The following is a 13,651-nucleotide window of genomic DNA, read 5'->3' on the forward strand; positions in this document are numbered from 1 at the left end:
TTGATAAGTCGCCTCGCGGAGCACACGCTTTGCCACTATTCAGAGCTAGTCAAGAAAGATGCTCCGAGAATTGTCGGTTTTGTTGCTGGTGGCTGTGTGCGCCGCAAAGCATGTGGAGCTTCCGGCTCCGTTTAAGGATCACTGCATCTTGGATGATAAGCAGAATCTCTATGATCCAAGCAAGCAATTTGATATCAAGTGGTGAGTTTTTGGCTGGATGGTAGCTACCTTAACTATCTATAGTTTGCCCCATTTGTTGAACTTTTTGCGCATAAAACTTCCAAAATGTCAGATTTTCATAGTTTGAAGCCAGTGGTGTTCCTTGGTCATTTTTTTAGGTGCCAAATTCTAAATACACTGCTGTTCTAAAGAAATTCTCGATTTCATTGCCTAAGCTTTTTTAGAATTCGCCTAAGAACTAATAGATATTCTGAGAACTTTGTTGGCAGTCTGAATTTCTGAGTTTCGCCGATATTGTGCTTCTGATACTCAAAAGAGCATTTTTCAGGCATTCTACGTTATGAAAATGTGCTTAATCCGAGCTTTACTGATTATTGCATGGTTCGAACACTTTTAGAGCTTCAAACATTCTAGTTTAGGACCTATCTTACTTTTTTGAAACTTTTAAACTACAAGAAGACGCCAAAATGTCGGTAATTTAACTTTTCCGGCACAGATATTACCTATACTTTGTGAAAAATATATTTTATAGGAAGTTTTTTAAACTCATTTTAGACTCAGAGTCCCTTTTTTTTAACTTTTGACTTCTCGGCTTCCAAAAAAAAAAATTTTTTGCGAAATTTTCAAGAAACTAGCAAATCGTTTAAAAATGTAGATTCCTGTGTTCTACAATCAGTTGATAATTTAGTGTAGTTACCCCCTGACACAATCAATCATAAATAAAACATCAATCTTCTCCTCGAGGAATTCCATAAACCTTATCAGTTTTTGTGCAGAGGTCACACCATACTTTGATTGCTGATTGAAGCGAAATTCCAAATACACACTTCCACAAACAAAAAATATTTTCAGGTACGATGTGAACCTTGATCTCCCACCATCGGAGCGTTGGGTGCAGATCGCTACAGCCAACAAGGAACACATCGCCGACCTGATCGGTGTGCTGATCAATCTGATCACTCCATGGTTCCCAAATGCCATCGACTTTGTTGATGACGTGTTCGGTGATTTGGCGCCAAAGCTCGCTCAGCCATATCGTGACGAGATCTTCAGTATTGCCAATGCCACCGGTATCCCATTGGGACAGATCACCATGTATAACATCTTCTACGAGATCTTCACCGTTTGCACATCGGTCATCGCTCAGGACAAGGACGGCCACGTTTTCCACGCCAGAAACCTCGATTTCGGACTCTTCATGGGATGGGACCCAGTTCTTCACGACTGGCAAATCTCGCAAAAGCTTCGTAAGATGATCATCAACGTCAACTGGCTCAAGGACGGAAAGCTGTTGTACAAGTCGAACAACTTTGCCGGATACATTGGAATCTACAACGGTCTCAAGCCAAACGCCTTCTCCTTGACTGCTGACGATCGATTCCAGCTTGTCGGAGGATACTACGGTATTCTCAAGTGGGTGTTCGGATTGGAGGCCGACGGAAAATGGATGTCCTGGTTGGCAAGAGAGACCCTCGAGACTAAGACCAGTGAGTTGAATTGTTTTCTTGATGACTTAGATCCTTAGAATTCGGAAGCTTTGATTTCCAGGAAGCTTAGGCTTAGATTCAAGTGTCCCTAATCTTTGCTTCTAATATCCATTGGGCTAGATCCGTCTGAGATCCATAAAGGCTCTATATCCCGAGCTTTCAGCCTACCTCGACGCCAAGGAGCACTTGATGAACACTCCAATGCTCTCACCAGTCTACTTCATTCTCGGAGGATCCAAGAAGGACGAGGGATGCATCATCGCTAGAAGTCTCGACAAGACCGCACTTCTCACCGAGATGGCCACATCCCCACACGGATGGTACCTGTTGGAGACCAACTACGATCAGGGAACCGAGGTGAGAGATGCTAGAGTTGAAGGTGTAGAGTAGGTTCTGGTAGACGGATCTAGGGGCCCAACTTTTAGGAGAGGTCCTTCTCTAGGCCTAGGTCTAGTATTTTGAACCCAGCTTCTTTTTTTGAGTGGGTCGAACTCCTAGCTAGAAATTTTGATCAAAAATCTGTCAAAACCTATCCGGAATTAACTTATCCAACATTTCCCTCTTCCAGGACCTCTACCTTGACGACCGTGACACTCCGGGATTCCGTTGCATGGACAAGTTGACCCAGAAGAACGTCGGATTCGAGGGAATCTTCAACGTCTTGTCATCCCGCACCAACCTGAATAAGCTCACCACCTACACCGTCCTCATGTCCGTCGAGACTTCTCGCTTCGAGACCATCCTTCAATCCTGCCCGGGAGAATGCTATCCATGGTAGATTGGATTCAACATTCTCATATACGCAATGATTCATTGAAATAAACTTTCATTTTTGTAAATAAACTTTGATGGGTTCTTGTTTGAAAACGAAATTTTCATAAAATTTAAAAATTTTAGAGTTTTTTGGTTTTTTTTAAACAAAAATTAAAAATTTTAATTTTCCCGCTGGAAAAAAATAATGAGTTACGGTAGATTTAAAGGCGCATGCACCGAAACTTATCGAGGTTACCAAAGTTATTGCTTTTTGTGGAATTTTACATTTAAAAAATAATTGTTTGCTAATTTTATGGTTTTTCGTCGTTTTTTCGTTTCTAACCAAGTTTTCCTCCTGAAATTCAAATTTCGTCACAATTTTATTAAAAATGGGATACGGTAGATTTAAAGGCGCATGCCTAAATATTTCTTCTGAGTCTCGTAGCGATTGGTGGTTTTGTGGAATTTTCTACTAGAAAAATGAATTTAAACTGATTTTCCAGTATTTTTACACAAATTTTTTTTATTTCAATTCAATTTTCAAATTATTCAATTCAATTTTCTGGCGGAAATTGCCAGTTTTTGTCATTATTGTCCAATAAAATAAGGTACGGTAGTTTTAAAGGCGCACACCTAAATTTTGCTCCCTTGGTTTCAGTTTTGAATTTTTAAAATAGAATTTTAACCGATTTTCGTCGATTTTCACTTAATTTTTTGCACTTTTCCGACGAAAAAGTCGATTTTTTGCAAAATTCGGTATTTTTCTCCATTTTTTCGCGAAAAAACCGCTATAAACCAAATTCTCCACCTTTTCCATCCAATTAATCCGTCTCCAAGGCCTCCTGCACCGCTGCTGCCGCTCCGTCACTCGCCGAGAGAGTATATAAAGTGAAGAGACTGCAGACTGCAAGAGGGCGTGCCCGCCAGCAGCCGATATCCATCTTTGCACTCATTTTCTTCGATTTTCCTCCGTTTTCCGCTAATTTTCTCCGGATTTTCAGTATTTTCCAGTAGCTGCCACGTGGAATTTGACGATTTTAACGAGAAAATCGCAAAAAATCGTCGAAAATGGCGACTTCCGCCATGTTTATACTGGATTTGAAGGGAAAAGTGAGTTTTTTAGTGTTTTTCACGTCGGAAAATGCCAATTTTCGCATTTTTCAGACGATAATTTCTCGAAATTATCGCGGAGACATCGACATGACGGCAATCGATAAATTCATTCATTTACTCATGGAAAAAGAGGAAGAAGGCTCGGCAGCGCCCGTTTTGACCTATCAGGACACGAATTTCGTGTTTATCAAGCACACAAATATTTATTGTGGGTTTTTTGTGTGAAAAATTGAATTTAAAATCAAAAATTAGATAGAAAAATGGCAAAATTGAAGAAAATCCGTTGAAAATGACGCAATTGGTCAGAAATTTGAATTTTCAAGCCAAAAACCGATAAAAAGTGCAATTTTTTGTGGTTTTTAACATTTTCAAATTGAAAATAACGTTTTAAAACTAAAAAATGAGTTGAAAAACAGTGAAAAGTAACAAAATCCCTTGAAAATAACGGAAAACCCAAAAAAATTCAATTTTTTGATTTTAAAGTCAGAAAAATTCAAAAATTCCTTGATTTTCTGAATTCCCGAGTGCTAAAATTCAAAAAAAGCCGAATATTCGTAAAAATTGACTAAAATCAATAAAACTGCGATTTTCGTAATTTTTCCATTTTGTAGTTTATTTGAAATGTGGTAAAAATCTTAAAAAAGGAGCAAAATTGTTTCAAAAATCAAGCTTTTCTGCCAGAAAGTCGATAAATTGCGAAAAATTCGTCATTTTTCACACTTTTTCGACATATTTTCACGATTTTTGAGCCAGAATTGTAAATTTCCGGAAATTTTCCCGCCGACAGCGGGTGCAAGCGCGCTCCAATGATAAAACACCCATTTTTAACGGATTTTCAGTCATTTTCTCCAGAATTTCCAGTCAAAAATTCAAATTTCCCTCATTTCAGTGGTCTCAGCATGCCGTTCAAACGTCAACGTCACAATGATTTTGTCATTTTTGTACAAATGCGTCGAAGTTTTCTCCGAATATTTCAAAGATGTCGAAGAGGAGTCGGTTCGCGACAATTTTGTCGTTATCTATGAACTTTTGGACGAAATGATGGATTTCGGGTTCCCACAGACGACTGAGAGTCGAATTCTACAAGAGTAAGGAGGAAAAACGAGAAAAATTGAAAAAAATTACTCAAAAATTCGAATTTCCCGCACGAAAAATCGTTTCATTTTCTGCTGCAAATGCGCTCCAATGCGAAAATAGCCAAATATTAGCGTTGGAGCGCATTTGCAGCGCGCGATAGCAGTAATTTTAAATTTTGGGTCAAAATATGTATTTTCGACCCTAAAATTTTGAATTTCCAATCACAAATGCGCTCTAATGCAAAAATCGCAAAAAATTTACATTGGAGCGCATTTGCAGTGGCGGGGAATTCAAAAATTCAAATTTTCCTGTTCAAAATGTGTCTTTTGTCTCGAAAATTTGAATTTCTATTTGCAAACGCGCTCCACTGCGATTATTTGCACTGTAGCGCGGTTGCAGCTGGGAAATTTGAATTTTCATTGAAAATTTCAATTTTCTCGCATTCAACATGCAGCAAACGCGCTTCAATGCAAAAATCGCAAAAGTTCACATTGGAGCGCAATTTTCCTGTTCAAAATGTGTTTTTCGACTCGAAAATTTGAATTTTTGTGCAAAATTATCATCGATTTTTCCTCAATTTTCAATCAAAAAACCCCCCAATTTTTTGCAGATACATCACACAAGAAGGTCAAAAACTAATTTCGGCACCCCGTCCCCCGATGGCAGTGACAAATGCCGTCTCATGGCGCTCTGAAGGCATAAAATACCGAAAAAACGAGGTTTTCCTGGACGTAATCGAAAGTGTGAACATGTTGGCCAGCGCCAACGGTACCGTACTTCAATCGGAAATTGTTGGAAGCGTTAAAATGCGTGTCTATCTTACCGGAATGCCTGAACTTCGGCTGGGTCTTAACGATAAAGTACTTTTTGAGGGCAGTGGACGTGAGTTTTTTCGAATTTTATGCGAAAATTGAGATTTTTCAGGCAATTTTACCCTAAAATCGATAAAATTTTGTTAAAATTCAACAATTTTAAAGTTTTTAGCGTTTTTCAATTGCGCTCCAATGCGACTTTTTTTAAATTTTTGCAATGGAGCGCGTTTGCAACTTGAAATTCAAACTTCCTACCGCTACAATCGCGCCCCATTGATAATTCTCGATTTTCAGGCGGAAAAAGCAAATCTGTGGAACTGGAAGACGTGAAATTTCATCAATGTGTACGCCTGTCGCGTTTTGACACGGATCGAACGATCTCCTTCATACCGCCCGACGGAGCATTTGAGCTTATGAGCTATCGGTACGAAAAAAGTGGAGAAAATCGGATTTTTAACCGAAAAATCGAGTTTTTCGCATGATTTTGACGGAAATTCAGTGATGTGGCCTAGTTTTTTCGAAAAGTTAGGCCACCGACTTCTAATCTGTGGCCGAAGTTTGATTTTGTCTATTTTTTGGCTTAAATACTCGATTTGAAAGCTGAAAATGCCAGAAAATCCTAGGAAATGCCAATTTACCCACGTGGCCTAGGTTTTTTGGAAGTTAGGCCACCATAGCCTAGTTCGTGGCCGAGTTGTAATTTCGAGTTAATTTCTGCTTTTTTATGCCAAAAACGCTCGAAAAACAATTATAAGGTGTAGAAAATACAAATTTGCTTACGTGGCCTAGGGTTTTCCGGAAAAAACTAGGCCACCAAAGGCCGATTCCTGTTTTTGGGTTCTTTTAGGTCAAAAAACTCGTTATTCAGACGAAGAAGAGCTCAGTAACATGAAAAATTCTAGAAAAATACAAATTTGCATACGTGGCCTAGATTTTACAAGAAAGTTAGGCCACCACTGGCCAATTCATGGCCGAACTCTATTTTTTGGCTAAAAACTCGGCTTCTTTACTACAATAGCTCGATTTTTCTGTAAAAACACGTTAAAACTGTAACAAATGGAACACGTAACATGCAAATTTCCACTCGTGGCCTAGTTTCTCGCAAAAGTTAGGCCACCACTGATCAGTTCGTTGCCGAACTCTATTTTTTGCTGAAAACTGTGTGTCTGGATCAAAATTGTTGGTTTTTCTTAAAAAATAAGTCAAATACACCTGCGGCCTAGGTTTTCGGGTAGAAAATTAGGCCACACCTTAATTTTGAGTCTAAAAAGTTGATCACTAGGCCAAATTTAGCTTGAAAACACTGAAAAATAAAAAAAAAGCAAATTTACATGCGTGGCCTAGGTTTTCAGGTAAAAAGTCAGGCCATGCCTCAATTTTGTGTCGAAAAACTCGATTTTTACCTCAAAAAGCTCCAATTTTTCCTGAAAATTCTCGAAAAATACCGTTTTTTTTCAGATTAACAACCGTGGTGAAGCCGCTGATCTGGATCGAGACAAGCATCGAACGTCACAGTCACAGCCGTGTCTCGTTTATAATCAAAGCGAAATCACAATTCAAACGGCGCTCCACTGCTAATAACGTGGAAATCATTATTCCAGTCCCGTCGGACGCTGATTCACCGAAATTCAAGACAAGCATCGGTTCGGTGAAGTATACGCCCGAGCAATCGGCCTTCGTATGGACTATTAAGAATTTTCCCGGCGGAAAAGAGTACCTTTTGACCGCCCATCTATCTCTACCGTCTGTGATGAGTGAAGAGTCTGAAGGACGGCCGCCGATTAAAGTCAAATTTGAAATTCCGTATTTTACGACCAGCGGCATTCAGGTAGCCGAATTTTTCGCTTAAAATTCGACTTTTTAGCTCAAAAATTCAAATTTCCCACCGCCAAAAACTGCCCAATTTTGAGATTTATGTAATTTTTTCGCTCTAAAATGCTGAAAATTTCATTTAAACACATGATATTATTTAAAAATCCGACTTTTCAACTAGATTATTTGAATTTCCCGCCGACCGCATGTTGCAAGCGCGCTCCACGGATAAAACTGCTCAAAATGCAGATTTTTGTGATTTTTTTGCGTCAAGATGATGCAAATTTCTCGAAAAAACCTAACATTTGACTTTTTAACTCAAAAATTCAAATTTCCCGCCTACCACATATTGCAAGTGCGCTCCACGGAGAAAACGGCTCAAAATTGAGAATTATGTGATTTTTTGGTGTTTAAGGGTGATAAAATCTTCTAAAAAAAAGGCTTGAAAATTCAATTTTTCCCATAAATTCCACCAAGTAAACCCTAATTTTCAAATTTTCAGGTCCGTTATCTGAAAATCATCGAGAAAAGTGGATATCAAGCATTGCCGTGGGTCCGCTACATTACTCAAAATGGAGAATACGAGATGCGGATGAAATAATTCCTGAAAAAATTACCTAAATTCATATTTTATTGTATTTTATTCCCAATTTTACTCTTAATTTTTGGAATTTTTTATGAAAAATTGGTGAAAAACGACCGTGGCCGAGTTTTTGGAAAATTTGGAGGTCTAGGCCACCATGCTTCCAGTGGTGGCCTAACTTTTCGAAAATCCTAGGCCACGGCCCCGTTTTCCATCAATTTTTGCCTCTTTTAATGTCAAACATCTCCAATTTTTTCTGTGAAAATTTAATGCTCCGCGAGCTGCTCCCCGGCTCAAAACATGTGTTGTGTGTGCTCTTTCCCCTGATGACCCCGAACTCTATTTTTTTTTGTTCGAAAATTTTTATTTTATTTTTCCCACCGATTTATTTATTGATTTTTATCGCATAATTTAGATTTTTTCCAGAAAAACGAGTTTTTTCCCTTTCCCACCAGCATAATTTTCTCACCACATGGATCCTCATCAATTTTTCCCGTTTTCCTTTTTTCAGTAAATCAATAAATTTTCTGTCATAATTGTTTACAAAATGTTTTCCGGGGGCTAAAAATTCCATTTCAAAAATTGTCTAAATTTCCAGAAAAATCACTGAAAAAAATGCAAAAAATTGCCAGAAAATGCGCCGATTGTTGCCGATTTTTCGTCGAAATTTGCGAATTTCTGCATTTTCGCGTCAATGCACCACATCTGACGACACTTTGCGGACTTTTGCGCCAAATGCGTTGATGGATCGAATTGTGGACGATTTGAAGGTTCGGCAAAGCGGGAATTTGAAAATTTTGAAGATTTAGCATTGGGGCACACTTGCATCACGCTTTTATGGCGCGAAATTTGAATTTTTGCCCTAATTTTGGACTTTTTTTTGCATTGGAGCGCATTTGCATTAGCGGGAAATTCAAATTTCCAACTCTAATTCAATTTTTTCCAGAAAACTGGCACACATTTTGTGATTCCCGGTCGAGATTCCTTTGCCAGACAGGAATCGGCAAAAGTTTTCGAAAAACTTTTGGAAAATGGTAGGTTTTGCTAATTTTTTTTAGTGAAAAATTTGAAAAAACGAAAAATCGAGGGTTTTGAGCATTTTGACTCTGAAAAAACAAAAAAAACTAGATTTTGAAGCATTTTATCCGTGGAGCGCACTTGCAACATGTGGTCGGCGGGAAATTCAAATTTTTGAAATAAAACACGGAATTTAGGCGAATTTTATGTTTTTACAGACGATTTTCAAGCATTTTGAGTCTGAAAATTCGCAAAAATCCTGATTTTGGGCTGTTTTATCCATGGAGCGCACTTGCGCAATGTGGTTGGCGGGGATTTCAAATTCTTGAGTTAAACTATATTTTTGAGCGTTTTAACGTAGTTTTCTTTAATTTAAAGCCATCTTTCACCATAATAAATCAAATTTTCAGTGATTTTTCAGACATTTATCGATTTTTCCTCAAAAATCCCACAATTTTCAGGTGTAAAATGCGAATTTCTGCTGGATGCGAACACAAAAAACGCCACACTGTTCCGTACAATTGTCTCACAGCCTGGCGCCTCACTGGAGGTACGTTTGGATGGGGTACTGTAGAAAAACCAATTTATTTTTGGGAAAAAATTTTTAGAGAGAGGGGAGAAATTTCGCGGAAATTTTTGATAAGAACGGATAATTGAGATAAGATGAGAAATTTTTGTTTTTTGCAGATTTTGGAGACGATTGTCAATGTTGGATATGTCACTTTTGAGGATGCGATTCGACTTTTGGCACTGTAAGTCTTTTTTTTGGAAAAAATTCGGATATTTTGAGGAAAAAAAATGTATTTTTCAAAATTATTTACCTAAATTTCCATATGGCTTTTTAAGAATGTGAAATTCAAATTCAGCTCGCCGAGATCTTTTGAATGACCCCCATCATGCCTAGGGAGGGTCTCGCCGCGAAAGTTTTGGGTCTCGCAACGAAAACTTGAGTTTAAAGGGAAATAGGGCATGATTATACTTAAATGAAAGGTCTCGACGCGAAAAGCTCTAAAAATTAGGTTTCAAAATTTCTAGGCCAACAGGTAGAAAGTTAGGTCACGATTTTTTCAATTTTGGCCTTGCAACAAAAATTGGAGCTTAAAAAGCTGGCGCATAGGGCAACGTGGCAAATTCAAAAAATTAGGCTTTGGAATTTCTAGGCCACTGGGTGAAAAGTTAGGCCATCAAAAGCCCCCGGCTTTGGGGTGTCATGTAAAAATACCTTGAGATCCCAAATTTTTTTCGCTAAAGTTTCCCAAATTGGAGAAAAAGTTGGTCTCGTCAATATTTTTGATGATACGACGGACGACACGAAACGGGTAATTAATCATACTCTCAACTCGCCCTTCTCACACCTTTCCTACAGTCATTTTTTCACACTTTTATCTTTTGATTCGCTATGAAACTTTCACTTTTACACGCCCTGAACGCTGGAGATGCGACGACAACGAGGACGATAATCATCAAAAATCCATTCATTTTTCTCACACATTTTCGCTCGCGCGATTTTATTTGATTTTATGATTTTCACGTAATTTTTCTATCTCGCTTCATAATTTATTTATCAGTTACATTTTTGTGGATCTTGTGTCACAAAAGTTGGGCCTCCGAGAGAAAAGTCTGAAAAAAGTTATTCCGAAATAAACACTTGGTGCCAGAAGTTCCCATTTTGGTTTGATCTACCTAGATCTACAAAAAATGCGGGAGTAGAGACGCAGAGTTCTCGGCTGACTTAGCATGGTTAAGAACGTGCTGACGTCACATTTTTTTGGGGGAAATATTCCCACATTTTTTGTAGATCAAACCGTAATGGGACAGCCTGACACCACGAGCTCGGCCAACGGCAATCGGTTTTCAACGTATTTAACTGAAAATTCGCCATGAAATTAAGTGTTCTAAAAACTTCTATATCTCAAAAACTAGAGCTGCTATCGAAAAGTTGTCAACTAGCAATTTGTTCCGCGAATTATAAGGAACAACTTGTTAGTTGAAAATTTACAGCTAACTTCTAATCCTGATGAGTTATCACTAGTTTAAGACCGTCAACGTATCGGCACTCGCCTATCATGAAGTTTTCATGTAGCGATAACTTTTCAATGACTAATGTTAGTTAAAAATTGTCAACTGGAAAGTTATTCCTTATATTCTGAAGATTCGTTTTCCAGGTGACAACTTTTTGGTAGCACTTCTAGTTTTGGAGATACGGGAGTTTTTCGGTTTCGTCTAGAAAAACTTTTATATCTCAAAAACTAGAGCTGCTATCGAAAAGTTTTCAACTAACAATTTGGTCCTTAGAATATAAGGAACAATTTGTTAGTGGACGATTTTTACCTAACTTCTAATGCTGATGAGTTATGACTAGTTAAAGACCGCCAACTTTTGGCACTCGCAGGGTTCAAGCAGCGATAACTTATCAGCAGTTGGTGCTAGCTGGAATTTGTCAGCTAAACATTTTTACCTTATGTACTGAGGTTCATTTTTCAAGTTGGCAAATTTTTGATGGCTCTCATGGTTCCGAAGTTACGGCGATTTTTTTTTTTGAAATTCGTTTCGAAAGTTCAACTTCCGTGTAAACAGCCAAATCGAATTAAACTGTTAGCCAATCTTTCGTGCTTCCAGCTTCCCGGACGATCTTCTCCGTCACGGATCCCCCAGCATCACCAAAAACATTGAAGCTCTCTCCGCCTGTGGTATCTCGACTCCCCGCACAATTGGCTCGGCAATCAAGAAATGCCCACCGTTGCTCTTCGCCCGGGACCCCCAGGAAATGCAACGACTGGCTCACGAGATTGGTGGATTTTTCTCCAGAAAGCAGGTGAGTGCACAACTTTTAATCTAAAGATTATAGTTAATGGCTTCTTAATCTTCCGCTTATAGCCCTAATCCCCACTTTCTCCCCGAAAAATCTCAAAAATCATTAGCTTTTGCATATTTTCATTGCAAAATTCGAATTCCTGCGCTATTTTTACCCCTATAAGCGTTTTTCTCCAGCTTCAACTCGTTGTTTTGAATTTCTGTGCATTTTTGCGTGAGCCTCGCGGTGTTTGCGTACTTTTGGCGCTACCGTAACCCGACATTTTGAAAATCAACACCAGGAGCTTAGCGAATATTTATTTAGAGGTAGAATTGGCTGAAAAATCCGAATTTCTCAGTTAAAATTTGCGAAAATCAATAATTTTCCAAATTTTCAAAAAAAAAAAAAAATTTTTTTACAGGCCGGTCATCTCATCTCCCGTTGCCCGCAGATTTTGCTAAAGCCAATTGAAGAAATTGAGGAGAAGTATGAGTACATGTTTTATCAGGTAAGACTCCGCCCACTTTTTGAGTCTCGGCGAGAAAATTTTGGGTCTCACCACGAAAAGTGCATTTTAAAGACACAGTAGGGCATGATTATACTTAAATGAAAGGTCTCAACGCGATGATTTCAAAATTTTAGGTCTTGAAATTTCTAGGCCACCAGCTGAAAAGTTAGGCCACGTAAACCATTTTGGCTTAAAATCGTCGGTTTCCAACCATTTTTCGCTATTTTCAGATGGGCGTTGAAGCTGATGACGTGGCAGAATGCATCGGTTGGATCGATATTCTCACGTTTGACGAAATCGTTGATCGCCACAAATTCCTGCTGGCGACCGGAAAATTCGCGACCCCCGACGCGAAACGGCCCCAAATTCGCATCGAAAATCCGAAATTACAGAGCATTTTGGATAGTAAGGAGGAGGATTTTGCTGTTAAAGTGAGGAGATGAGAATTTGGAAAATTTGCTGAAAATTTGAGAATTTTTTGTGAAAAATTGGGGAAAATCAACGAGAAATAGGGTTTTTTGGGAGAAAAATCGATAATATATCGATTTTTTCCACAAATTTATTTTAGTTTTTTATCGATTTTTGTGTTAATTTTACTTAAAAATTCCGAGCGGAAAATAAAAAATTCCCCGAAAATGCCAATTTTTTCAGAAATTCAACATTTTCAGGTCGCCCGGGTCACAATGGAGGAATGGATCGTTTTTAAGGCATTGCGTGTCAAGGAAACTATTAATGAGAAAAAAGTAACATTTTTTAGTGTGAAAATAGGAAAAAAAATCAATAATTTTAAATTTTTCTTAAATCTGAAAAAAAAAAATTTTTTGGAAATTTTTTTTTCAAAATTTTCAAATTCCCTTTATAATTTGCGAAAAATTCACAATTTCATATTAGGCTCCCCGAGCTCTTCAAAATGACACCAAAAACGCCTATTTTAGGTCTCGCCGCGAAAGTTTTGGGTCTCGCCACGAAATGTGTCCTTTAAAGGAACAGTAGGACATGATTATACTTGAATTGAAGGTCTCGCCGCGATAAATTTGAAAAATTATGTTGCGAATTTTATAGGCCACCATGTAAAAAATTAGGCCAAGGAAAAAAATTTTTTTTAGGAAAGTTCAGAAATTTTAAATTTTTTGCAATTTCCAGGAACGAAAATTCGAACGAATCAAGCCGTCAAAACGAAAAGCCTACGAAAGACGGCACAAGGAGCGTCAGGAGCTCGCCGAGCACGTTTTTGACGTCTCCCATGGAAATTAGCACCCGGTTTTCACGGATTTCCCTTCGTTTTTTGTTAATTTTTATTGATTTTTCGATAGATTCCGGTAGTTTTTATACCTAGCAAAATTGATTTTTCAAGTTTTTCGGAGATTTTTGACTCTAGACGGTTGATTTTTCGAAAAATTCCCGAAAAATCGATAATTCATTTTTTTCCTTGTTATTTATTGATTTTTCCATTGATTTTTAAGTTTTCTTGTTGAAAAATTTTTTAATTTTTACAAAATTTTATCGATTTTCTCA

General features: G+C 38.0%; 3 protein-coding genes across 5 annotated transcripts; all 3 read left to right on the forward strand.

Moving 5' to 3' along the window:
* Nucleotides 1–47: 47 nt before the first annotated feature.
* asah-1 (Acid ceramidase subunit beta) lies at nt 48–2,503 on the forward strand. The gene is made up of 4 exons (NM_060772.11): nt 48–201; nt 1,033–1,667; nt 1,831–2,024; nt 2,236–2,503. Exons 1-4 carry the CDS (start codon nt 59–61, stop codon nt 2,443–2,445), a joined length of 1,182 nt encoding a protein of 393 aa, NP_493173.1. The 5' UTR covers nt 48–58; the 3' UTR covers nt 2,446–2,503.
* Nucleotides 2,504–3,232: 729 nt separating this feature from the next.
* On the forward strand, nt 3,233–8,354 carry unc-101 (the record flags this gene model as incomplete). 3 transcript variants are annotated; one of them, NM_001047210.4, is made up of 7 exons in its annotated part: nt 3,233–3,530; nt 3,585–3,741; nt 4,423–4,621; nt 5,221–5,492; nt 5,717–5,846; nt 6,881–7,250; nt 7,737–8,354. In NM_001047210.4, 7 exons carry the CDS (start codon nt 3,489–3,491, stop codon nt 7,833–7,835), a joined length of 1,269 nt encoding a protein of 422 aa, NP_001040675.1. The 3 variants fall into 3 exon arrangements, with proteins under 3 accessions (NP_001040675.1, NP_001251914.1, NP_001040676.1); NM_001264985.3 differs by lacking the exons at nt 3,233–3,530; nt 3,585–3,741; nt 4,423–4,621 and having other exon boundaries at nt 5,270–5,492; nt 7,737–7,835; NM_001047211.3 differs by lacking the exons at nt 3,233–3,530; nt 3,585–3,741; nt 4,423–4,621; nt 5,221–5,492; nt 5,717–5,846 and having other exon boundaries at nt 7,173–7,250; nt 7,737–7,835.
* Nucleotides 8,355–8,449: 95 nt separating this feature from the next.
* On the forward strand, nt 8,450–13,628 carry mter-4 (Mitochondrial transcription termination factor family protein). Its single transcript, NM_001026397.3, has 9 exons — nt 8,450–8,587; nt 8,764–8,851; nt 9,296–9,384; nt 9,522–9,586; nt 11,454–11,649; nt 12,050–12,136; nt 12,367–12,567; nt 12,805–12,879; nt 13,280–13,628. The coding sequence occupies exons 1-9, from the start codon at nt 8,453–8,455 to the stop codon at nt 13,388–13,390; spliced, it is 1,047 nt and encodes a 348-aa protein (NP_001021568.2). The 5' UTR covers nt 8,450–8,452; the 3' UTR covers nt 13,391–13,628.
* Nucleotides 13,629–13,651: the final 23 nt, after the last annotated feature.

This window comes from Caenorhabditis elegans, chromosome I (assembly GCF_000002985.6).
Source record: "Caenorhabditis elegans chromosome I".
Lineage (NCBI taxonomy): Eukaryota > Metazoa > Nematoda > Chromadorea > Rhabditida > Rhabditidae > Caenorhabditis > Caenorhabditis elegans.

What these genes read in the sequence shown, in the direction of transcription:
- asah-1 (NM_060772.11), top strand. Translation starts at nt 59, where the DNA reads ATGCTCCGAGAATTGTCGGTTTTGTTGCTGGTGGCTGTGTGCGCCGCA. An exon ending in AAGCAATTTGATATCAAGTG is followed by an intron (nt 202 to 1,032) that starts GTGAGTTTTTGG and finishes AAATATTTTCAG; the next exon opens with GTACGATGTGAACCTTGATC. An exon ending in GACCCTCGAGACTAAGACCA is followed by an intron (nt 1,668 to 1,830) that starts GTGAGTTGAATT and finishes CCGAGCTTTCAG; the next exon opens with CCTACCTCGACGCCAAGGAG.
- mter-4 (NM_001026397.3), top strand. Translation starts at nt 8,453, where the DNA reads ATGCGCCGATTGTTGCCGATTTTTCGTCGAAATTTGCGAATTTCTGCA. An exon ending in GATTTTTCTCCAGAAAGCAG is followed by an intron (nt 11,650 to 12,049) that starts GTGAGTGCACAA and finishes ATTTTTTTACAG; the next exon opens with GCCGGTCATCTCATCTCCCG. An exon ending in AAACTATTAATGAGAAAAAA is followed by an intron (nt 12,880 to 13,279) that starts GTAACATTTTTT and finishes TGCAATTTCCAG; the next exon opens with GAACGAAAATTCGAACGAAT.